The sequence below is a fragment of the Cucumis melo genome, chromosome 2, assembly GCF_025177605.1.
Source record: "Cucumis melo cultivar AY chromosome 2, USDA_Cmelo_AY_1.0, whole genome shotgun sequence".
NCBI classification, from domain to species: domain Eukaryota; kingdom Viridiplantae; phylum Streptophyta; class Magnoliopsida; order Cucurbitales; family Cucurbitaceae; genus Cucumis; species Cucumis melo.
In genome coordinates, this window is record NC_066858.1 from 2,665,519 (window position 1) to 2,687,245 (window position 21,727).

The following is a 21,727-nucleotide window of genomic DNA, read 5'->3' on the forward strand; positions in this document are numbered from 1 at the left end:
AAACTAAACATGGCCTGCATCTCCCTCTGCAACATCTTCGTCCTGTAGTTCGAATACATCTTCGATTCGTGTCAGCAACATTAAGTCGTCTTGTTTGCTAAATTACATGTCCTACATTTACCAGGTTTGATCACGCATTAAACTCAAATATGGTAAATTATGTTCCATCAATTACTTGTATATGTCTTGAACAAAATTATTTTATACGATTGAATATAATTATATTAAATAACGATCATGTCATCTAATTATAAAATGCATCATATTAAAATTCTTACCCGGGATAAATTGTCTCCTAATTGAATTATACATGATCCATGACTTCGTGCATATTGGACAACTGACAATCAACAATACCACGTGAGCAATTCAGTTTCAGATGTGCAAGTGACTTATTTTTAAAGATAAATATTTAAATAACATTATTTTAAAAAATTTATAAGATAAGAAATTTTGAGAAATAAAATATTTATTTGAGTAATGAATTTTTGTTGCATGGAGTGTGTAATTTTTTTTAATTCAAATATATACATATAATTTTGAAGAGTGAATAGAACCGTTATAAAAATGGGTCCCATTGATTGAATTGGTTGAACATAAAGACAATAAATTTTGTTTTTATTAAACAAAAGAGAATTAAAAGTTTGTAGGAATTAGCATTGTGATTAGTGACATTAAATCATGTTTAAGAAGAGAAAAAAGAAAAAGAAAATCTCATTTCTCTTTTCCAAAAAGTTGATTCCTTATCTTTAATCCCAATTCTTAGAACCCATAAACAACAAAATTTCAATAAATTTGTAGACAAGAAATCGGTTTTTTTTCGAATTCCCCATTCTCCAATCCAATCACGTTCTTCATCTTCTTCCTCCCCTTATCACATTTCTTCAGAATTTGCTATCTTTCCATGGCTGAAGATTTCGCCAAAGCCGTTGATGATGGTCTTCGCCTCTCCAAAAGACTCTACTTCGGCAAAGACCGAGCTGTTGCGCCACCCAGATCCTTCCCCACCATGGATAGGATGGATCATTCGTTTCTCCCTACGGCTCCCATGGTTTATGCTGTAATTCATGATCCTGGTATCGTTGATAATCCCGATATTCCAAGCTACCAGCCTCACGTTCATGGCCGCTGTGACCCACCGGCTTTGATTCCGCTTCAGATGAATGCAATTGAGCTTCAGGCTGATTGTTATTTGGATACAGCGATTATTCGGATCACTGGCTCTTGGAGGGTCCATTGCGTTATGGGTAGTCGGAGTTGTGATTGCCGCATTGCAATTCCTATGGGGGAACAGGTATTTCTCTGGGATTTTCCCTCTGGAAATTATTAGAATCTAGTTTGTTTATAATTTTCTGTACGTGAAGAATTATGTTGATGTTTTTCTTGATGGGTTTGATGGTGCTGCAATAATGTTTGTTTTTTTAGAAGGCGATAAAGGAAGAGTTTTTGGTTTTTTGTGTTCTGTTATTCTATTGCAATCTCAGGGAATGATATTATATTTGGCTAACAGGGTTCAGTTCTAGGTTGTGAGGTAGACGATCCTAGAAAATCACATCGCACTTCACTTATTGCACTTGAAGATAAAAGTAAAAATGCTTCGGAGAAACCTGAACGACTAGACGGAGGTTTCTTGACTCCTAATATCTTTACCCTCACAATACCACAGGTGATAAACGTAACCCCCTTCATTTTGTTTGTAAGTGAATGCTTTTGATTTTGATTGTTTGTTGTATCTATGGAAGTCTTGTCTTGTATTTTCCTTTGTGTTTTTAAGGTTGACGGGGGCACCACTTTGTCTATTACCATGACTTGGTCTCAAAAACTACTGTACAACTCATCGGGCGATCTCAGCTTGGATGTTCCTTTTACTTTTCCTCAATATGTCATTCCTGCAGGGAAGAAAATGGCGAAAAAGGAGAAGATAGTGTTGAATATGAATGTTGGTTCCGCAGTTGAGGTTTTGTGCAAGACAACGAGTCATCCTTTAAAGGTTTGATACTCTGTTTTGTTTTGAGTAAATGATGTTGTTTGTTGTTCTAGTCTTTGATGTTGTTCCTATAATGGATTCAGGAATCAATGAGAAAACCTGGAAAGCTGAGCTTTATATACGAATCGGAAGTTCTCATGTGGTCAAAATCTGATCTTAGCTTCTCATATAGTGTATGTCCTACATTCATCAGTATTTTGGTATTTTGAGTCAAAGACAAGCCTTGAGATAAGCCTGTTCATCTATGCTCAGCATTTAAATCTTTTAAATCTTGTCCTTCTTGGATGTTTTAGGTTTCTTCAAGTCAAATATCCGGTGGTATTCTCCTACAATCTCCTCCTGTTGATGATGCTGATCAAAGAGAGATGTTCTGCATGTACTTGTATCCAGGAAAGGAAAAAGGAAAGGTAGGATGGGGTTTCTTAATATTGTTATTAATCCCTAGAAAGAATTGCATAAAATCTCATCTTAACTAAATTCAACAGGTGTTCAGAAAGAAGATAGTGTTTGTTGTTGACATAAGTGGAAGTATGCAAGGCAAGGCACTTGACGGTGTGAAAAATGTACTATCAACAGCCTTGAGTAAACTTCCTCCAGAAGACATGTTTAATATTATTGCTTTCAACGAGGACACTCGTCAATTCTCAGAATCCATGGAGATGGCCACCAAGGATGCGGTTGAAAGGGCCCTTCAGTGGATCGAGATGAATTTTGTTGCAGGGGGTGGCACCGATATTTTACTTCCATTAACAAAGGTCTCCAATCTCAATTCTTTTCCATTTATTCTTCATGCGGATCTTTTTATTGTCGTCGATTGTCAAATTGAGTATGTGGAACTTTCCTTCTTAACACCGAAAGCACTTAGGTGTAGAATTTGTACGAGTACTGTTGGATCGAGTATTTTTACTATGTGGAAAACAAGTCCTGGTAATACACATGTAAGATGGTGGGTGGCGGACAAAGCCTCCATAAGATTAGGGAGGTGAACCATGAGCATAATGCGAGATTTGGTCCCTTTACCTACACAGTTCTTAAAAGAAAAAGATGGTGGGAGTTATTTTCTTTTTGAAGAATTGACCTCACTTCTTTCCATAACATGTCTTTTTTTTGTTCTTTAATCAAACATCCTTTTCTTTTTATTCTTTACTTCTGAAATATCTCAACATCAGCAACACAAAATTTTTGGTTGCTTGGATCCAGGCAACTGAGATGCTGAATGATGGGGGTAATGGTGGTTCAGTTCCTATCATCTTTCTTGTTACTGATGGTGCTGTCCACAACGAGAGACATATCTGTGATGTGATGCGGAAAAATCAAACAGAAAAGCAATCCATCCATCCTCGTATATATACTTTTGGAATAGGTATGTTTCTGGTCTTAATCTAGAACTGGATGGAAGGATTGACGAGCGGGCTTAAAATTCCATTGAGCTTTGACTGTTCTATAACTCGTAGATTGAGGATTTTGATTTCACACATATATATTCTACCTTATACTTGTATGTCTACCAGGTACATTTTGCAACCATTATTTTCTAAGAATGCTTGCGATGATTGGTAGGGGTCAATATGATGCTGCTTATGACGTGGGTGAGTTTTGTACTTCACTCTATTTCTCTCTCCAACTGAGGAACTGCCACAACATGGCTACATCCCAATAACTGCTGGATCTATATCCAAAATCTGTATGCTTTGACGCTTAATTTGTTCAACGCAGACTACATCAATAACCATTTCGTTTTTCAGATTTGGTTGAGCCCCAAATGCAAAAGTTGTACAAAAGAGCTGCATCCACTATTTTTGTTAATATAGCCATGGACGCATTTGATGATCTAGATGAAGTCAAGGTATGCATATTTTTTCCTTTTGTAAATTTTTTTCGGAACCATTCATTCTCATTTTTAGGCCATGCACTTTCCTGTGGCAAGAAATATAAACCATTCTTCCAGTCAGCTCTTCTTCTTTTCTTTTTTTATTTTATCTTTTTCTAATTCCAAGCTTTTGTTTTAGGTTTACCCTTCCTCAATTCCGGACCTTTCTTCTGAGAGTCCAATAACTGTATCTGGCAGATACCGCGGAAAATTTCCAGAGGTTGTCAAGGCAAAAGGCCTCTTAGCCAATTTAGATAACATTGTCTTAGACCTCAATGTACAACAAGCAAAGGATATACCTCTTGACAAGGTAGGGAACCCCCAAATATGGTCAAAGTTGCCTGAATTTCTTGTTATCTTGGCCCTTAGGTTGTTAAAACTTAATTGGTGAAGTCTTGGATTTTGAACTCAAGACCTTCACATCTTCTTTACAATTGGTTGGCTAATATTTTGCTAATGATTGGTCAACCTACATATCCCTTCTCAGGGAAATAAAAAAGGGTGAATAGCAATGTTTTCCATTTTTAGCTTCATATATGATGTAAATTAATATTTCTTGCTTTAAACTTTTCTTCTTTTCCAGTTATTTGCTAAAAATCAAATTGAACAACTAACAGCTGAGGCTTGGTGTTCAGAAAATCAACAACTGGTGGAAACGGTTTGTGTTTCTTACCCATTGTCTCATTTCAACGGGTGTAATTTAGGTTAAATTACAAATGCTGTCCTTGTAGTTTGGAGAAAGAGTTTGGTCCCGACTTTCCCTATAGTTTGGAAGTTAATATTTAGTTTTTATGGTTTAATAAACCTCATAAATAGTCTTTATAATGACTTCGTAAGTACTTAAATAGTCTCCTACTTTATGGACAATTTATGAAGATTCTATCAAACTATAGAGACTATATTCTAACTTTCTCCAAATCACAAGGACCAAATTTGTAACTTAACCAGATTTTTATTTTCGTAGCGCCGAAGTTCCTTTGAGTTTCGAATTTGCTATGATAGAGACCATGATATTCTTCATAACTTCTAGGTCAAAAAGATGAGTACGAAAGCGGGTGTGATGAGTGAGTATACTCAAATGGTCATATTTCAGAATGCAGATAAAGTCAATGAATCAATTAAAGTGCAACAGGTGAGCTTAAGCTTTACACCCACCACGACCTCAAATTTGAGTTGCAAGCAAATTGGTTATTAATTACTAAGTTTACCTATTATAATAACTTCACAGAAGAAAAATGCTTATGAGAAAATGGTACCACCTAAAGGTGACAAAATGATGCTGTTACCATTCTGTGGTGTTGGCTTTGGAAACTTGGAAGCAACATCTGATAACACTCCTCTCGGAACCGGCGAAAGAAAGCCCGAGGCAGCGGAAATATTCGTCAAAGCAGCTTCTAATTGTTGCGGCAATCTGTGTAGCTTCTGCTGTTGTCCCTGCTGCATAGAAACCTGCTCTAGAATGAATAACCAATGTGCAATTTTGTTGACACAACTTTGTACCGCTTTGGCCTGCTTCGGTTGTTTCGACTGCTGTCTAGAGATGTGCTGCGACAATCGAAGCGCCTCATAGGTATACCTGAAACAAAATTTATACGAGGATTGTTTGTTTGTTGGTCTGCATTAGTAGTGTGTGTTGTGTATTAAAACCCAAAGTTCCATTATTAGGATTAGAACAGTCAAAAAGGAAACCAAATATGATTACTGTTGTAAAACAAATATGTGAATCTAGTTTGTATACAAAAAGTTTGGCTTATTTAAGCAAAAACCGCACATGAACTCAAAAAGGGTAAATTGTTCATATAACTAAACATTAGTTCCCCCCCACCTTTAGAAGTATTCAAATTTATGATATATTTGTCACTTATGAGCTTTCAACTCTTTTTTGTTTCTGATTAGCTATTAATGTATGGTCCCATGTGCAATTCAAGCATTGCTTGCTGCCTTTTGCCTCCAAATGGGGCAGTTTCTATTTTACAAGCTACCATCTATGGAATAAATATTTTAGGGTAGATTGAGACATTGAATTGATTATCACAATTTTGTAGACTATAATAGTATGCAACTGAATTGAATGGTCTCGGTTGTAATAGTTTGTGTTAATATGTATTTGTGCAATTTACTTGTTTATGCTTTAATTTAAAAGATGGATTTTCTTTTCTTTTTCTTTTTTGCAATTTTATAACTATGCTAAACTACAAAATAAAAAGGGAGAAAAGCACCAAAGTTGAAACATTTTCATTTTCATTTTGCAATTAGATTTTGTATGAAATTTGATTATCGTTATTATAAATGAAAAAACTACCGAAAAAACATTTACGAATATAGCAAAAACAAAATTTAATAAACAAACTTTAGGGTTTATGAAGGGTAGATAATCGATGTTTATCGACGTTTATCAATATCTATCGACATCAGACAATGATGTTTTACTCTAATGTAAATATTTTGGAAAAAAAAGAAAAAAAAATTATTTCTTTTTTTATATAAATACACTAAAACTAAAAAAAAAGGTTAGAGTGAAAAATTTTCAATATTTTTTATTTGTAATTACATTTTTTTATACTTTTAATTTTTTTTAAAAAATTGAATACTTTTCTTATACTTCTTATTTGTATAAGAATGGTAAAGAAAAATACATTCTTTTGGATGTAATTTAATAGTTCTCTATTATTTTAGATACAAATGAAAATAGAAAACTAATGGGACATTTTCAAATGTAGTATAGTAAACCAAAATATTCACAAAATATATCAAAATTCCATATTCTATCGTAGCTAGACTTCTATCGTTATCTATCTATTATCAATTATAATATAATATGAAATTTTACTATATTTTGAGCACGTTTCCAAAATCACTGAACAAAATAATTATGTGAAAATATTTCCAAGTACTTAAACATACAAAAACAAAACAAAGTTACATTAATTCGTATTTAGTAGCTAATTGTGGGTTTCTCTGTAGCTTCATACGCTTTCCAAATAGTCTTTCACTATAGCTAATCATTTATGATTGTAACCAACTTGATCATCTATAATAACAAGAAGTTCAAACACTGAATGGTGTATAATAGATCACTTCATTCAACTCAACTTGTGCCCAAACGCACTCAAGACAATTCTTCGGATACTGTTTGAAGGGAGGAATGACATCAAAGTGTAGGGTCATCATTCACAAGAAGGGGTATTATTTTGTATATATACAATTAATTACTCACCTGCTCCTTCATGTAAACAAGCAAAGCCTGATTCGATTATGGTCCGATATATGCAGTTTTGTTTAAAGCTTCCACCGCCCGCCATATGAATTATGGACAGCTTCACGTGTCCAAAACAAATCCAGGCTACTGCTTTTGGAGGATTCTGGAAAATAAATAAATAAATTAGGAAGGAAGTAGACACGAAAATGGTTCAAATTCAAGTGTGGGTTAAAGAAAATTATTGAATTATAAGTTTGGTTACTATGTCTTTAAAAAGGTTTGCTAGTTGTTTGGTCGAGTATTATAGTCCGTGGGTTATAAATTATAATAGTCTATGTGTTTGAGTGCTTGCATGGGAGATGTTCGACTACAAAATGGTAAACACGGTAAATAATAAGGGTTTTCAAATATTGAATTCTTGAGTTTTAAATATATAGTTTTCTATTTGTTAAGGGTGAGTTATAATAATTGGTAACTTCAGCTATTATAATAGGAGATTCAAAAATTGGATGGGTCATAATAGCTCTACCCATACAAGACATGATAAGGGTTTGAACGTTCTCTTAGAAGCTGTTTGAGGCAAAGATTATCTAAGATTATAATAACTATCTCTTGGTACAATAAGGACTAGTTAAAATTCTTCAATTGGTTACGGTAAACACTATTTTGAATTTTTCCATTTGCTATAATATTGACTAGTTGTTATAGTATTTACTATTTGACATTCGATGTTTACAACCCTAACTAAAATAATCTACACCCCAAACACAAATTATTATAACCTAACTACAATAATCTAGAATTATAATAACTCACCCCCTTACCCCAAATGTCCGCATAGAGTCTAGTCCCTGTGGTTTTAAAAATTAGGATTTAATCTCTTTGGTTTAATAAAATTTCCTAAATAGTCTGTATGGTTTGATAAACACTCCAAGGGAACTAAATTTTAATTATAAACCACCACGTTGAGCTAAATTCTAACTTAGCCAAACTAGAGGAACAAAATTGCAAACCCCAAAAGAAATTAAAATTAGGGATTATTTACGAGTATTTATCAAACCATAATCCATAGAGCATAAATACTAATAATAAAACACGTGGACTTCTTTCTCCAAATCAAAGGACCAAATTTACAATTTAACAAAAAAAAATTAAAATTATATTCGGTGCTAAAACCAATGTTAGTGAGATTTAGGATGTGCACCCTAGTGGTTCGGTTAGTAAGAGACATCCCCACGAGAAAGTGGGCTATAGAAAATATATATACATTATATATAACGTATGAGATATTACCTCTTTCCATTGGCCATCCATATATATTATTTTATATTTCTGATAAAAAAGAGATGTTCTTCCTCAAATCTTCTTCGTGCGTGATAGCTCAGTCTTTCATGTCCTTTTCTTCCTTGTCCATCTTCTTCCATGCACTTCCATCAACAGAGCAGCCACCCGGATTTTCTGCATCGCTTGGATGATCTCTATCATAAGAAACACATCAACAATAATAATGGATGCATAGTGAAAATCCTTTATCTCCAATGAAAAACGTTCTAAACAAGATAACCGGCTATTTGATTTCCCATTAAACCATGTTATATTCGGTTGGTTGTGCGATTTCTCGAGCTGTGTGTTGTAGTAGTTTATATAATCTGCCTATGTAGAGATATTGGAATAACAGTGTTATTTTTCACATGTGATGTACTGTTGATGTGTTGGGCAAAGCTATATGGGTTCTTAAAATGATGAGGTGATGTAGAGACAGGGAGAAGTAGCTAAATGTTCTTTTTCATTTTGATCAAAGTTGATGGAAAAGAAGAGAGGTTGAATATTTCTATGAAGGAAAACGACATTGTAATAAGGGAGGCAAAGATGTGACAAACCCAAGAGAGAGAGAAAAAGAGAGTCAGCGTTTTGGAACTTGAAACAGTGGCAACTAGTAGTTTGGTTGTGGAATTTCTCACATTTCTCTTCACTATATAAAGTGTTTTGCACTCATCTTGCCTTGGTGTATGCAATCCCTGTGCCTGCTGTGGGATCCATAGCCCAAAATTAAAGGTATATCTTTCAAGACCTGGTTCTATCTGGCCTTATCAACAAGAATTCAAACTCTAACTAGAGGCCACAAAGAGGACGAAGAACAGGGTACATCCCTGTTGCGAATCCATCTTTTCACAAATGAGGGTAAGCTAATGCAAGAGTGTTCTATCTAGATTTTGTCTTGTAATCTTCATGATTGATTACAACTCGTTTTTGGGTGCAGATATTGAATTGGATGCAAGGGAAGAAGCCTAGTGGCAGAAAGGGGAGCAAAAGAACATCAAATTCAATCAACGGTGAGCAAAGACTCTACTATTCAGTTTCTTTTCAAATGGTATGATGATCTTTTAGATGATTTGAGTGCAAGTAACTTAAAAATTCTTTATCAAACAGATGAGATAGTGCACAAAACTCACCCAAAAGAATTCAGCAACTGGTCTCATGTATTGCTGGCAATTGGAACGTTTGGAGACGAGAATCTGAATGAAGCACGGCCGAAAAGGTCACAAGAGAATCCATCATCTTCCCTGCAACAACATCTTAAAGATCTTACACCTGAAGAACTAAATATACTTCAAAAAGAGTTCAATCTGTTATTGGCTGAACACCTTAAGCAATCGGGTCCAACCTTGGAATTTGAAGTCAGCAAGCATTGTCCATCAAATATATTTCTTAACAGACAATTAACCTTTGGATCTGAAACAACAAAGAAAGAACTATATTATGAAGAGCTGATTAAGAAGAGCAATATTTTCCAGCATGTCATACTCAGTAAAGGCAAAGATGTAGGTGTGGAAGCTAATGACACCGCAATTATTGGCAAAAAAACTTTATCCCTCCTTCTCAAGAAGATTTTTGTCTGTGGAGGTGGTACCGCACCACCTGCTGTGGTTACTCCTCCTCTGAGAATCACAACTCTAGAGTCAACAATGGAGAAGGTAGAATCGAGAACGCACATCAACGCTCAAATTTTCGATCTTAACTTTGGTAATCTAATATTGATAAGTATTTCTGGATGTAAACAGATATTGAGGACAATACTCCAAAAGAAGATATACCCCCGAAGCTCTAATGTCAGAACATCATCAAAGAAAAAGTACCTGAGGAAGAAAAACAAGCAAAGAGATGAAAATGAAGACGAAAAGAACGACAAGACGAGTGATGGAAGTAAATGGGTCCAGACTGATTCTGAATGTCAGTATTAACAATATAATCAGTACCTATGAACCAACTTTCAAGTTACATCAACCATGCATGTTTCTGCCATCATATACACAAAATTCTAATATGCTTTTCCCATAATACACAAAATTCTATAACTGTTTTACTTTTATAGACTAACCTGATTATTTGTTTTCATTTTCTTGTGCAGATATCGTTTTAGAAATCTGAGAAGCTACCTGCCATGTGTGACTCTGCCAAAGAAAAGATCACAGTTCACAAGACATTATTTTCATGCTTGGTTTCTTGATTGTTTATTTGAATATTTAGCTATTGTACTTATCTAACATTTGGAGGAATTGAAACTGAGCTCAATTTTATCTTTTAAGAGACTCCTACAATATCCTTTGGAAATACAAATGAACAACTGGGGATTACTCACAATTCAGTGTCTATTATATAACATCACACAGAGAAGCAAAAGGACTCTGCCGTGATGAATAATTCTTTCGTAATCTTTCCTTCCTATAAGTAAAAGATGTTGAAATCACAATTTTCTTATCATATGCCTTTCACCAGAAGTTCTCAAAATTATTATTCTGACAATATTCTAGAATGGAAAAAAATAAATTAGGAACATGTCTAAATCACAGAATGAAATCAAGAACTTTACAGATGGCCCACATTCTTCACACTTAAACTCATGGAGAGAGAGAGATAGAGAGAGGTAAGGTCTCTCTCACTGTTTTTTTCCTTTTGTGACGGGTACATTTCTCTTATCATGTGGGGGGCGGCATCTACAGAACCTGAATACATATCGGGATTACAAGATTCGTAGTAAAAAAGAGCCTTATTCATTATTATTATCTTCAGTAAGCCATAAGAGGTTCCAATAGAACAAAATCCACTGACGGAAAGCTTCAACTACACTGTGATATTAAAATAAACAGAGACCAAAATCACATCATACAATCCACATCTCCCCATAATCAGAATCTAAGCTATGATTTCCAGAAAAAGGGTACGGTATTCTTCAGTTGAATCAGGCACCTGGTGTCAGCAACGAGACAAATGCTTCACTATCGGGAAAACGTGAAACAAGATCAGAGCGTTTTGCTAACTCAAAGTCCTCAAACTGGAAAGCAGGTGCACAGCTGCAGCCCACAAGCGAGTAGTGATTCTCAGAGTCCCTTGGTGCAGCTTTGGTCAGAGTTCCATCGGCAGAAATATTGAAATCTTTGGTTGGAAAAGCACCAAACCAAACATTAGGAGGCACAGTATACTGAGGTAATTGATTATCTCCTATGAGATCAGACCCAAGACAAGTCAATTTGACTCGACCATCCTTTTCATTCAACTCTAGAACCTATAATCAAGAGGAAATAAATACAGAATAAGTAAAGTATCATCATAGAGGTGGGATAAGAATAAAGAAGACAGCATACATGAGTTGAATACAGAAAAACCAGGATTCATTACAAATTTTACCCCCGGCATTAAACAAAGAAGTAACCTGATTTTGATTTTCATGAGGATACACATTAATGCAACTATCCTTGAACTATGTCCAGTACCTTAGTTCCAGCATCACCTTGTGTTAGAAGATATAATTATATACATTTTCCCTCATTAGCTTAAGCTTTTAGGTCGATTCATAATCTAACATGATATCAGATCAAGTGACCTAGGAGGTAATGTAAATTCCTCCCGCAATTACTATCGATTTCCACCTCACCAGCTTAAGTTTTTGAATCAATTGGATCGGATTGGCTTCTTAAGTGATTTAGAATGTCTATAGTGTTCCACAACAAAAAGAAATCAACTTTGAAAATTTTAGATTGGTTAAAGAATATTGTTTGAAGAATCAATTCAAAACATATTCTCCAAAAAAGTAGTCCAAGTATCACTTTAGAGAAATTTCGCAAAATGAAGTCTAGCAGAACCAAACGAACTTGTAACTAAAATCGCTTTTAAGAAAGAAAAAAAGTAATTACAAAGTAGGTCAAACTCGTCTTTTGAAGTCTAGCGATAGCATACAAATCTCTCGAGAACTGTGGACATGATAAAAGAAAATCATATCTGATCTAAAAACCAGATCAGAAGCAGAAAAATCTTCTGATTATGTAAACAAAAAAAGGAAATATACTTAGGAGAACAACAAAATATTCGATCAGAAACATGGACAAACTAATAGTACATCACTTGAATCACTTCACGTTATCTCAATTATTAGAAACCTACCGTGAGAGGTTCTCCCAAGTAAAAATGCCAAGTCTCAGCACATGGTATACGATGAAGAGCAGAAACACATCCAGACGGCATCAAAAAGTAAATACAAGTACTGACCTCTCGATCAACTTTGTCTGCACCGGAATAAAATTGAAATCAATGAAAAAGATGGATCAAACATGGAAAAGGAAAAATTCAATAGACGACAAATTAAGGAGTCCATGAATTGAAGAAAAGGAAGAGATTATAGAGAAATGAAATGGAGATTGGACTTACACTCGGATGGGAGTTGAGATTTGGAGAGATGTACGGAGTAGTCCCTGAAGGTTTCAGAGTAAAAACCGCCTTCGGGATGTGGCTTCAGATTCAATTTCGCTACAATTTGTGATGCGGTAGCCATTGTTTTTGCTTCTTTTGTTCTTCACCAAACCCCCTTCAACCTAAAGCAATCACTCATTACTGATAATTTCATATAAATATAACAAACTATTCTGATAGATAACATTGACTATTTGGCAGATCCAAAAATTTTGAACTTGAACCTAAGCCTATAATAGGTTGGAAGATACTTAACAATCTAGTAGTTTTTAACTTTGTGGTCGATTGTTATACAACCAACCGTAAGAACATAAACTCGAGACTCGAGTCTTCAAAACTTTAACTAAATTTGATACTGATCTTTGTCTATTATGATATTATTCTATGGTGTTCATTGTAGTTACATTTTGCTATATTTTAAATTAAACTCTTATGTGTGTAATTCGAGTATAGGGGAACATTTTGAGTTAAAATATGATTTTTTTTTTTTTTTTTCCCTTTTCGTTAGAAGCATGATATGATCGGTCTCAATATACATTTTCACAAGTAAAAAAGGTATATAAATTTGAAATGTCATGACTTTTGTTGAAGAAAAGAAAAAATGAGCCAACTGATTACTTTTCTGTTGTTGATCTTTGAAATAAGTTACAGTTTTAGTTTGAATGTTCGACTTAGATAGTATGATTGACAGCCGCATCAAGTTTTTACTTTTCAAAACTATTATATTTTCTTCTAAATGATTGATCATTAAATCTTCATCGAATTAACAAAGAAATTCTATATATTTAGTTTAGTCTTTCTTGGTGAAATCTAGGACAAATTAATATGGAGATTCTTAATTGTCTTCTGCAACAAACGACTCAAGTCAAATGACTGCAGATTTGCAAGGAGCTAAACATCAAAATGTTCATTTATGGATAAGCTATAATTGTCGCAGCTTGTCCAGCATCAATAGAGAGATCGTTGTATTGTCAAAAAGGAAACATGAAGGGAGGGAGGGGCAAATCACAACACTACTACTCATTGACCGCAGATTTGTTGAACGAAACACATTGTCATAGAGTATCGGTCGCTACAACCAAACAGAGCGCTGATATGAGCTCATGTCATCAAGATTTAAAATATCCATAAGTTAGAAGGTTCGACCTAGATAATAAACGATACCTTAGACATCATTTTAAAAGTTCACAAAAAGATAGATAAAAGAATAATGAAAGGATAGAGAGAGATGGAACAGGAGATGAAAAAAAGGTGGATTTCTCTTCTTTTTCTTTTTCTCTTTTTCTTTTGAGAGTGCACGAACACATATATATTTGATTTAATGGAATCTGGCAATACTGATCAATACCAAAACACTCCCTCCTAATTGTTAACATCTTTGGAGGGAAAGGCATTGAGAGTTTAAGAATAAACTGGAGTTAATTGGTGAAAACAGCAAAGTGAAACCAGAATTCTTATGCTTTAAACAATTACCATAACTCATTTCTGTTTCTCACAATTCCATGGAACTCTCTAAGTTTTCAAATTCATCTATCTAAGATATGCATAATGAGATGAATGCGGGAAGTAGGCAAGACTAAAAAAAACACAAAAACAAGCAACTCTTCACTCTAGAAACTTAAAAAAGTTGTTGTCAAATATCTATCTCTGGAAAAGTTTTCCAACAAATCCTTGAAAGGAGTTCCCCATCCCAGCACCTACAGCTTCTGCCAGATACTTTGCCTGCATAACCTCAATCAAAAGAATTTGCATTTCAGATAAATTTCCTCATTAGGGCATGTTACAATATTTGAACCGAAAAGTGCACAATTGGTACCTCTTGGATGGTTTTCTTTATATCAAAAGCATCTTTCAGGCGATTGTCCAAGAAAGTCCATGTATCTTGAAAACCTACGGGGAAGGAGAAAAATGGCAGATTTTCAATCACATCATAGAGATGTCTGCGAGTCATGTCTATCAATGATCAATGATATAAACGAATGAGCAAAATGAAAAGAGGTTTTGAAGAATTTCTAGTATTTAGTTACAAGGAGTAGGAAGTCAGTTGGATATCAGATATTTTTGTCCGGCTGACCCAATCCCAGCACCGTTTATGCAAAATGACCTAGTACTAGAAAACTAATGGAAGTAACACTTTACTTATGTCACAGAGCACTCCATCACACAACCTGAATGCATTAGTGCATTGGGGATGTCTTGTTCATCGTGAAATAGTTGGAGCACTGACGCGACTTTTATTTTTAATCTTGGTTGGCCGATTGTTGATTTTACAAAAATCTAAACTGAAATGAATATCACATCAGGGGTCAAATTATTTCGCAATAGGAGGGATGTCTCTTACGTGATAGAGCTCGTAACGTCAACAAAAGGTTAGTTTTCATTCATTTTTCAGGATTGGGTCATCTCAAATTAACACCTTGAGAAATGGATCGTCCATATAAAAACCTCTGACAATCCATCCAACAAGGAAAAGGATTTAGAGTTCAAGCAAATTCAAAATCAAAGTCAAGGAACTCGAGAAAATGCACCTGGAGAACTATCAGTGAGCATGTATATCTCAGTTGTTGAGTATATTCCTCCCAAAATAGTGCGCTTGACGTACCAATCAATGTCAGACGTGTCACCGCCAGCAGCATGCCATATCTCATCAACAAGCATTGCCCGTTGTTTAAAGCTAGTTGCTAGATTTGCTGGTTGTGCCTGTAGGACCAACTCATAACTACTACTACTTTTTAAGATCCCGATCAGGTATTCCATGTTAAATATGTTGAAGGGTATGCTGTACCAAGAATGATACCTGGATACTAAGAGCCTGAGCCCATTTTGATATAAAGGGAGTTTGCATTTCTAGGCGAGCCCTAACAAGCTTGTAAACACGTTCACGAAGTATCAAATTCTTAAGGCCTTCGTCTGCCTCAATTAGATCGATGAGCTGCTGTAAGCAATCATCCATGAAAAACTGAAATGGAAAGAGAATGTAAATCCCTCGATCAGTCAGGCAGACAGCAGACTAGTAGAAGAGAGAAGCCACTTAAAAGCACACAATCAAACAGATGAACCATAGATAGCAACTTAAAGTTAATTTCCAAAATAGAACAACATAAAAAGAAATGTTAGCTTACTAGCACAAGAAAGTTAATGAGATTAAACCATCTGCTATGGTTGTTTTGTTTGTGCATCTTGAAAAACTATTTAAAACTTTTTATCACGAATAAGATTGTGCAAGCGATCAGACTGAATAAACTTAGAACAATAGGAACGAACAAGAAGAAATTATAAATAACAATGTGATTGTATAAATAACAAAAATCTCCTAGAGGAACCCTGATAATTTGATAGATCTAATGAACTATGAATATAAAAAGGAACACTGCAGATTTTGAACTAACTAGGAGGCAAGGTCAAGAACTTCATGCTTATTAACCTCAGTGCCCTGTATGTAAGCAATACACATGACAGATTCGAAAAATGGGGAAAGTAAATCAAGAAAAGAAGAGTGTACCTCGACTAGTTCAGCTTCCTTCCTGGCAAAGGATCCAACAATGGAAGGTGACATCCCAATATCCCTTGCACCAGCAATCATGGCCGCCTCGGTCCAACCTAGCTTCACCTGTAATATTTCACAAATGCAAAATTCGACTTAAAATCTCTAAATCTTGAAAAAGTTAAAAATTGAATCAAACCAAGGAGACCTCAGTTCTTGCAATAAAGCCAGCTCTACATGCCAGTTACAGTAGAAGATAAGAAATGATAAAATTTCTGATAGAATCGAAAAGGGGCATCCATTTTTCTGTGTAGAACTTTGAATTACAACTAAATAAATTACGGGAAACTAAAATATATGAGAGGTCAGACCACATGGGAAAGAGCAGCCTGGAGGATGCGAGCCTGCTCCTCTTGATACTCAACTCTCGGCCGCCGATTCTCATGGCTTCGGGTTTCTTCGCCGGAAGTTGATGTGGACCAAGAAGAAGATGAAGAAGATGCAGAATCGGTAGAAGTAGGAGTCTCTTGACGAATATGGTGTTGATTGGGTATTTGAGAATTAGGAAATTCATGTGAATTGGTAGCTGTGGAGAAGGAGCAATGGTCAGGGAAAGTGGAAGGCGATGGCAACCTGAGACGGTGATGAATGCCATTTCTGCCAGGGGTCAAGCCGCCGATCAGACGCTTCGCCGCCGTTCGATACATGTCTCCGTCGGTCCGCCGCTATGGAAATGATGGGGTGAGTCTGTGATTTGTTAGTTAATTTTTTCACAAAAGAGAAAAAAAAGAGTCCAAAGCAATAATAGGTTCCACGTAGCGATGTATTTCAACGCCACGTGGCCTTTTGACAACCAAAATATTTGTATATGTAATAAAATTGCAAAATATATTCATGTCTTTGCATGAAATTATAATTATTTAATTTTGATCAAAAGAAAACACTTCGAATAATCAAATTTAAGAGTTGGTGAAACTAAATTAAGATAGTATTTAAATCGACATGGACGGATAATAAGACTCGTTCATTTTGATATTGTTGTTAAGACTGCTACATTAACTAGATGAGAGGATGGTAGTGTATTTATAAAAAGAAAACAACTATTTTTGATAGCACGAGACCTTTTAGGTGAAATAAAAAAAGTAAAATCGTTAGGGTTATGCTAAAAATGAGTAATATTAGAGATATATAAAAGTCCATTATCCCTAACAAGTGGTATAGAGTCATGCCCTAACTTAACCATTTTAGTTTGTTAGATTTCTTGGTGCAAAATAAAGAAGTGGGTGACCACGAAAAATCTAGTCGTGGTAATCTATTAGAAGGAGAACAACTATCTTGTTAATAGTAAAAACATTATGGATTTAACCAAAAGTAAAACTGAAGTAACAAATATCGTACCAATTTAAATTATTGTTTGATTTGTGTTTAGGATTATATTTATAATAAATAATATAAAGTAAGAGGGATTATGGTCAAAGTAGACAAGATCTTACCAATTAGTTGTTGATTAAAGCTGAATCTAAGCTACCATTAGGTAATTTAGCCAAAATACTATTTCGCTTCTATTTGATTCAATCAGATTTCAAAACTAATACTTATAGAGCTTCAATTTTGAAAAATAATTTTCGATTGTGTTTGCTTAAACTTTATCATTAGTTAACTCATGTAAAATGGCGTGACATATTGAGTGACAATTTCTATTTTTATTTTTTGTAATTAAAATTAGCTTATGTGGTTTAAAGCCATGAATTAAACGAAAAATTTTGGTTCTAATAGATGATATGATATCAAATTTGTTTTCACTCATCTACGTAAATTTTTAGATCGTCATTCAATGATTTAAGATAGGAATCTATCATTTAAGAGTTTGAATAGTACTTATAGGGTTATATATAGTAAACCATCACAAATTCTTCTCATCTCTTTGCTTTATGTACACACTTCACCATCTCAACCGAACCAAAATGAAAGTTTCGATTTCAACCCGAACCAGAAGTAAATGCCTGCAAAAAAAAAATATAATAATAATAAGTTAACAAATTTTATAAAAGAAAAAAAAATACTCGATTCTCATAAGCCCTTATCGAACTCAAAATTAAAATTTATTTATTAGATACAAAATTAAAAACTATATACCAATTCAACATATTTTCAAGTCGTGTGAATTGAACTTAAATAACAAATTGACCTTATTCAACTAATTATTTTAATTTTAGTTATGAATTTTCAAAAGTGTACTAGTTTAGGCTCTTTTCTATCATGGTTTTTATTTATATTCCTTTTCAAAAATAAAAAAAAAATTACAAATAAAAAAATACTTTTAAATATAATAAAATAAATTAAAATATTTATGACATATTACAAAATATTAGATTTCATTGACGATAGACATCAATGGATTTCTATTATTAGCAATCAATAGTACTGATAGGAGAAACACATTATTGATTAGGGAAGATAATCGTACCGAAAAGATATTGCAATGGCCGGGATCTGCGACGTGTGCAGCAAGATTCTCAAGGGGCCCTTGGCCAGTATAAATAGCTTGAAACCACAGTCCAACGAAGGCCAACATAGCCAACCTCCCATTCTTAATCTCTTTAGTCCTGAGCACCATCACCGGCTCCGGCGACCCCCTCCCCCACATCATAGGGTCAAACCAGAACCCCCCCGGGTAGCCCACATCTGCCTTTACTTTCTTTTTGTGGGGCAGCTTCAAGTCAACGTCCACACTTCCCGGGTTGACCAAGTCGGCCCATCGCCTCCCCTCCACCCACCCCATCAACGCCAATTGCGCCACCAGCAATGTCGTCGGATCTGCAAAATATTCTCGAGATCCGGCGTCGTACCATGAGAAATTTTGTATGAGTCCTAAGCTCTCGAACCATTCCGGTAGAAGGATTCCGGCTACGGCTAGCATTGCCCATCTTGCGTGCATTAGTTCCGCTTGAGCGAACCATTTTAGTGTCTCTGGGTCCGAACCTGACACCCACATTTTCAATTATCACTTTGATGTTTGTATTGAGTTTGACAAAAAATGAGTTTGATTGACGATTCCAATTCTATTTGTAAAAATTGATTTTCAAAAGGATAAAAACACTATAAAATACAAGTTATAAACTCAAGCTATTGTTTGATATACTATAGACTGTGGTTTGCTTAAGCCCATTAAATAGTCACTATAAATCTATTTGAGAGTCCGTAATGAAACATTCATTATGAGTTTAGTTTGGATTGAAAGTTTTCAATTTAAATATGTTTGTTATAGAAAACTCATTTTGTTTATACAGTTTTCAATCCAATCATCTTTTTCTTTGTTGTTTTCATGTTCTACGATTTCATTTTCGTTTCTTCGTCTTCGATTCCTCACACATCCCGACACCTATTTTTAATAATCCATATTATATTTCGGTTCTCCAACAAACTCTTAACTTTTCATACTCACACTCCTGCTGCCATATTTCCTACCTAAAAGAAAATATCTCACAAACTCAACCAACGTTTCTATTCCAAGGAGAAGAACCAAAAGTAGTATTTTAAAAGTAATACTAAATTTGAATCAAAGAGAAAAAGGGAAAGTAGCATACCCAATCCAAGCGGATCAAAGCCAAAATCGCCGGGAAGGCTACGAAGGAACAAACAAAAGTTAAACAATCACTCTTAGTACTTAAAAGTGCATACTTTTCGAGTAGAATAAAAACGTTTATAAACGTTTATTTCTAAACGTTTAGAAATTCAATCTAATTGCACTAAAACTTTTATAAAAGTAACAATTTAGTCTTTAAACTGTAACTGTAACGATCTAGTTTTTAAACTTTTATTTTTCCAATGTAACCTTTTAATATTTATAGTTTAAATTTTGTAAGTATTATATAAATTATGGAAACTCGTTAGTTTTGTAAAAATGCAAAGTATACATAAAAGTAAAAAAAAAAAATGATATTGAATTTTGATGAATTCTTCGGCAGAAGATTAAATTGTTATAAAATTGAGAGCATATATACAAAGATCATAAACTAAACTAATAGAACAAAACAAGAACATTTTAAATAAATAAAATTTGACATAAAAAATTTGATGAACTTTTAAACCATAGAATGAAATCATTACATATTTGAAAAAGATTAATGTACTAAATTAATTGTTTCTGTTGCTAAAGTTGAGGCGAAAGCCATTGTTTAACCTTTAAATCTCCAATTCTACGAACCAAAGAAGAAGAAGAAGAAGAAGAAGAAGAAAGAACGAGTGAAATAAGCTATAAATTAATGAACCTGCCGTCGAGCCACTCCGGCGGGCTGCTGCCGGGAAACCAGAGGGGTCTATCGGGAGGGAGCGGTTCACAGACGCTAGACACGCCGGATTTCGCCGCTTTTAAATCGGAGTAATCTCGCCGGAGCTTATGATTTGGGAAGTTTCCCGGAAAATTTGCTCTGTGAGAGGATTCTCTGTAGTCAAAAGAGAACAAAGGAGAATGAATGAGAAATTGGGAGAAACGAATGAGAGAAAAGAAAAAAAAAGTGAATTAGGGTTGACCTGATTGGGAAGGAGGAGAGCGCAGTGGAAGAAATGGAGAGAGCCATGGGCGCCGGAGAGACTCCAAAAAGGTAAAAGAAGATTGGTGGGTTATAGAATGTATATTTGGGGAAATGGATGGCCTAAGATGGCTTCCTTGTGGATATACACATTTTAAACCTTCATTTCTAACTCATCCATTAGGAAGATCTTATATATATATATATATATATATATATATATATATATATATACACACACCAAAATGACTCACTTATATTAAATTAATTTTTTAAAGTAACCTTTTAAATCTATTTTTGAAAACTCGATATCAAAATGACTTAGTTGAAAACTTGGGGTTGAATGCATCTATTCATCAAAACTCAACGACCAAAAGTGTATTAGGAGTTGATGAGTAAATACATATTTGATATTACTTACAAATCAATTAAGAATTTCCTAAGTTATAAAAGTTAACGTTGCATCTTTTTTTGATGTTTTCCTGGGCCCAATCTAAAAGAAGTTTCAAATTTTGCTTCCCGACCTTGATCTTAAAGATAATCTAATTCTAGTTTTTTTAGGTCGATGTAGACATCCTACAAATAGATGTTAGTTTCTTAAATTTAAAGGTTATTCGTTTAACAAAAGTTTGGATATTTAAGCTTAATATCTAGATTGTCAATCTTGTCTATAAAACAACCTACAAATATTACATCTAAAAATAATATAACAAAGATTAAAATGACTATATTTTAAAAATATAGAGATTAGAATTGACGTTTTGATTCTTCAATTAATAAAATAGAAATAAGCTCAAAATCCAAATAAGAATTCCAAAAATTAATAATTAAAAAGTAAAAAGTTGAAGGACAGAGCAAGTAAGATTGGAAATTTTTTTAAAAATATATAGAAAAATAAATTTTGTTGGAA

The 21,727-nt window shown here is 34.3% G+C and overlaps 5 protein-coding genes and 1 long non-coding RNA gene across 8 annotated transcripts; 2 read left to right on the forward strand and 4 right to left on the reverse strand.

Moving 5' to 3' along the window:
• Positions 1-574: 574 nt before the first annotated feature.
• Positions 575-5,732, forward strand: LOC103492379 (uncharacterized). The gene is made up of 13 exons (XM_008452719.3): positions 575-1,294; positions 1,511-1,666; positions 1,775-1,990; positions 2,071-2,160; positions 2,281-2,394; positions 2,473-2,742; positions 3,188-3,350; positions 3,499-3,576; positions 3,733-3,833; positions 3,997-4,167; positions 4,441-4,515; positions 4,888-4,989; positions 5,086-5,732. The coding sequence occupies exons 1-13, from the start codon at positions 905-907 to the stop codon at positions 5,425-5,427; spliced, it is 2,268 nt and encodes a 755-aa protein (XP_008450941.1). The 5' UTR covers positions 575-904; the 3' UTR covers positions 5,428-5,732.
• Positions 5,733-6,700: 968 nt separating this feature from the next.
• Positions 6,701-9,870, reverse strand: LOC103492381 (uncharacterized). The gene is made up of 4 exons (XR_538248.3): positions 9,722-9,870; positions 9,510-9,620; positions 8,350-8,534; positions 6,701-7,219 (listed from the first exon to the last, which is right to left on the reverse strand). It is a non-coding gene; the product is annotated as an uncharacterized LOC103492381 (long non-coding RNA).
• LOC103492380 (protein NEGATIVE GRAVITROPIC RESPONSE OF ROOTS) lies at positions 8,533-10,642 on the forward strand. Of its 2 annotated transcripts, XM_008452722.3 has the most exons (5): positions 8,533-9,237; positions 9,317-9,389; positions 9,487-10,031; positions 10,119-10,287; positions 10,466-10,642. In XM_008452722.3, the coding sequence occupies exons 1-5, from the start codon at positions 9,232-9,234 to the stop codon at positions 10,483-10,485; spliced, it is 813 nt and encodes a 270-aa protein (XP_008450944.1). In that variant the 5' UTR covers positions 8,533-9,231; the 3' UTR covers positions 10,486-10,642. The 2 variants fall into 2 exon arrangements, with proteins under 2 accessions (XP_008450944.1, XP_008450943.1); XM_008452721.3 differs by having other exon boundaries at positions 9,057-9,237; positions 9,487-10,287.
• A 447-nt stretch (positions 10,643-11,089) lies between these two features.
• Positions 11,090-13,130, reverse strand: LOC103492382 (uncharacterized). Its single transcript, XM_008452723.3, has 3 exons — positions 12,760-13,130; positions 12,496-12,617; positions 11,090-11,620 (listed from the first exon to the last, which is right to left on the reverse strand). The coding sequence occupies exons 1-3, from the start codon at positions 12,881-12,883 to the stop codon at positions 11,297-11,299; spliced, it is 570 nt and encodes a 189-aa protein (XP_008450945.1). The 5' UTR covers positions 12,884-13,130; the 3' UTR covers positions 11,090-11,296.
• A 912-nt stretch (positions 13,131-14,042) lies between these two features.
• Positions 14,043-17,201, reverse strand: LOC103492383 (uncharacterized). The gene is made up of 6 exons (XM_008452724.3): positions 16,657-17,201; positions 16,304-16,411; positions 15,599-15,760; positions 15,330-15,501; positions 14,618-14,691; positions 14,043-14,523 (listed from the first exon to the last, which is right to left on the reverse strand). The coding sequence occupies exons 1-6, from the start codon at positions 16,990-16,992 to the stop codon at positions 14,443-14,445; spliced, it is 933 nt and encodes a 310-aa protein (XP_008450946.1). The 5' UTR covers positions 16,993-17,201; the 3' UTR covers positions 14,043-14,442.
• Positions 17,202-18,093: 892 nt separating this feature from the next.
• Positions 18,094-21,014, reverse strand: LOC103492384 (photosystem I chlorophyll a/b-binding protein 6, chloroplastic). 2 transcript variants are annotated; one of them, XM_008452725.3, is made up of 5 exons: positions 20,819-21,014; positions 20,557-20,730; positions 19,873-19,910; positions 18,753-19,267; positions 18,094-18,288 (listed from the first exon to the last, which is right to left on the reverse strand). In XM_008452725.3, the coding sequence occupies exons 1-5, from the start codon at positions 20,863-20,865 to the stop codon at positions 18,265-18,267; spliced, it is 798 nt and encodes a 265-aa protein (XP_008450947.1). In that variant the 5' UTR covers positions 20,866-21,014; the 3' UTR covers positions 18,094-18,264. The 2 variants fall into 2 exon arrangements, with proteins under 2 accessions (XP_008450947.1, XP_050937340.1); XM_051081383.1 differs by lacking the exon at positions 18,094-18,288 and having other exon boundaries at positions 18,586-19,267; positions 20,819-20,992.
• Between the last annotated feature and the right edge of the window lie 713 nt (positions 21,015-21,727).

What these genes read in the sequence shown, in the direction of transcription:
- LOC103492379 (XM_008452719.3), top strand. Translation starts at nt 905, where the DNA reads ATGGCTGAAGATTTCGCCAAAGCCGTTGATGATGGTCTTCGCCTCTCC. An exon ending in TTTTACTTCCATTAACAAAG is followed by an intron (nt 2,743 to 3,187) that starts GTCTCCAATCTC and finishes GCTTGGATCCAG; the next exon opens with GCAACTGAGATGCTGAATGA. An exon ending in AATCAATTAAAGTGCAACAG is followed by an intron (nt 4,990 to 5,085) that starts GTGAGCTTAAGC and finishes ATAACTTCACAG; the next exon opens with AAGAAAAATGCTTATGAGAA.
- LOC103492380 (XM_008452721.3), top strand. An exon ending in AACATCAAATTCAATCAACG is followed by an intron (nt 9,390 to 9,486) that starts GTGAGCAAAGAC and finishes TTTATCAAACAG; the next exon opens with ATGAGATAGTGCACAAAACT. An exon ending in GGTCCAGACTGATTCTGAAT is followed by an intron (nt 10,288 to 10,465) that starts GTCAGTATTAAC and finishes TTTCTTGTGCAG; the next exon opens with ATATCGTTTTAGAAATCTGA.
- LOC103492382 (XM_008452723.3), bottom strand. Translation starts at nt 12,883, where the DNA reads ATGGCTACCGCATCACAAATTGTAGCGAAATTGAATCTGAAGCCACAT. An exon ending in ATCTCAACTCCCATCCGAGT is followed by an intron (nt 12,618 to 12,759) that starts GTAAGTCCAATC and finishes ATTCCGGTGCAG; the next exon opens with ACAAAGTTGATCGAGAGGTC. An exon ending in ACTTGGGAGAACCTCTCACG is followed by an intron (nt 11,621 to 12,495) that starts GTAGGTTTCTAA and finishes TCTTGATTATAG; the next exon opens with GTTCTAGAGTTGAATGAAAA.
- LOC103492383 (XM_008452724.3), bottom strand. Translation starts at nt 16,992, where the DNA reads ATGTATCGAACGGCGGCGAAGCGTCTGATCGGCGGCTTGACCCCTGGC. An exon ending in AGGCTGCTCTTTCCCATGTG is followed by an intron (nt 16,412 to 16,656) that starts GTCTGACCTCTC and finishes GAAATATTACAG; the next exon opens with GTGAAGCTAGGTTGGACCGA. An exon ending in GCTCACTGATAGTTCTCCAG is followed by an intron (nt 14,692 to 15,329) that starts GTGCATTTTCTC and finishes CCTTCCCCGTAG; the next exon opens with GTTTTCAAGATACATGGACT.
- LOC103492384 (XM_051081383.1), bottom strand. Translation starts at nt 20,865, where the DNA reads ATGGCTCTCTCCATTTCTTCCACTGCGCTCTCCTCCTTCCCAATCAG. An exon ending in CTCTCCTCCTTCCCAATCAG is followed by an intron (nt 20,731 to 20,818) that starts GTCAACCCTAAT and finishes TTTTGACTACAG; the next exon opens with AGAATCCTCTCACAGAGCAA. An exon ending in CTTTGATCCGCTTGGATTGG is followed by an intron (nt 19,268 to 19,872) that starts GTATGCTACTTT and finishes TGTGGGTGTCAG; the next exon opens with GTTCGGACCCAGAGACACTA.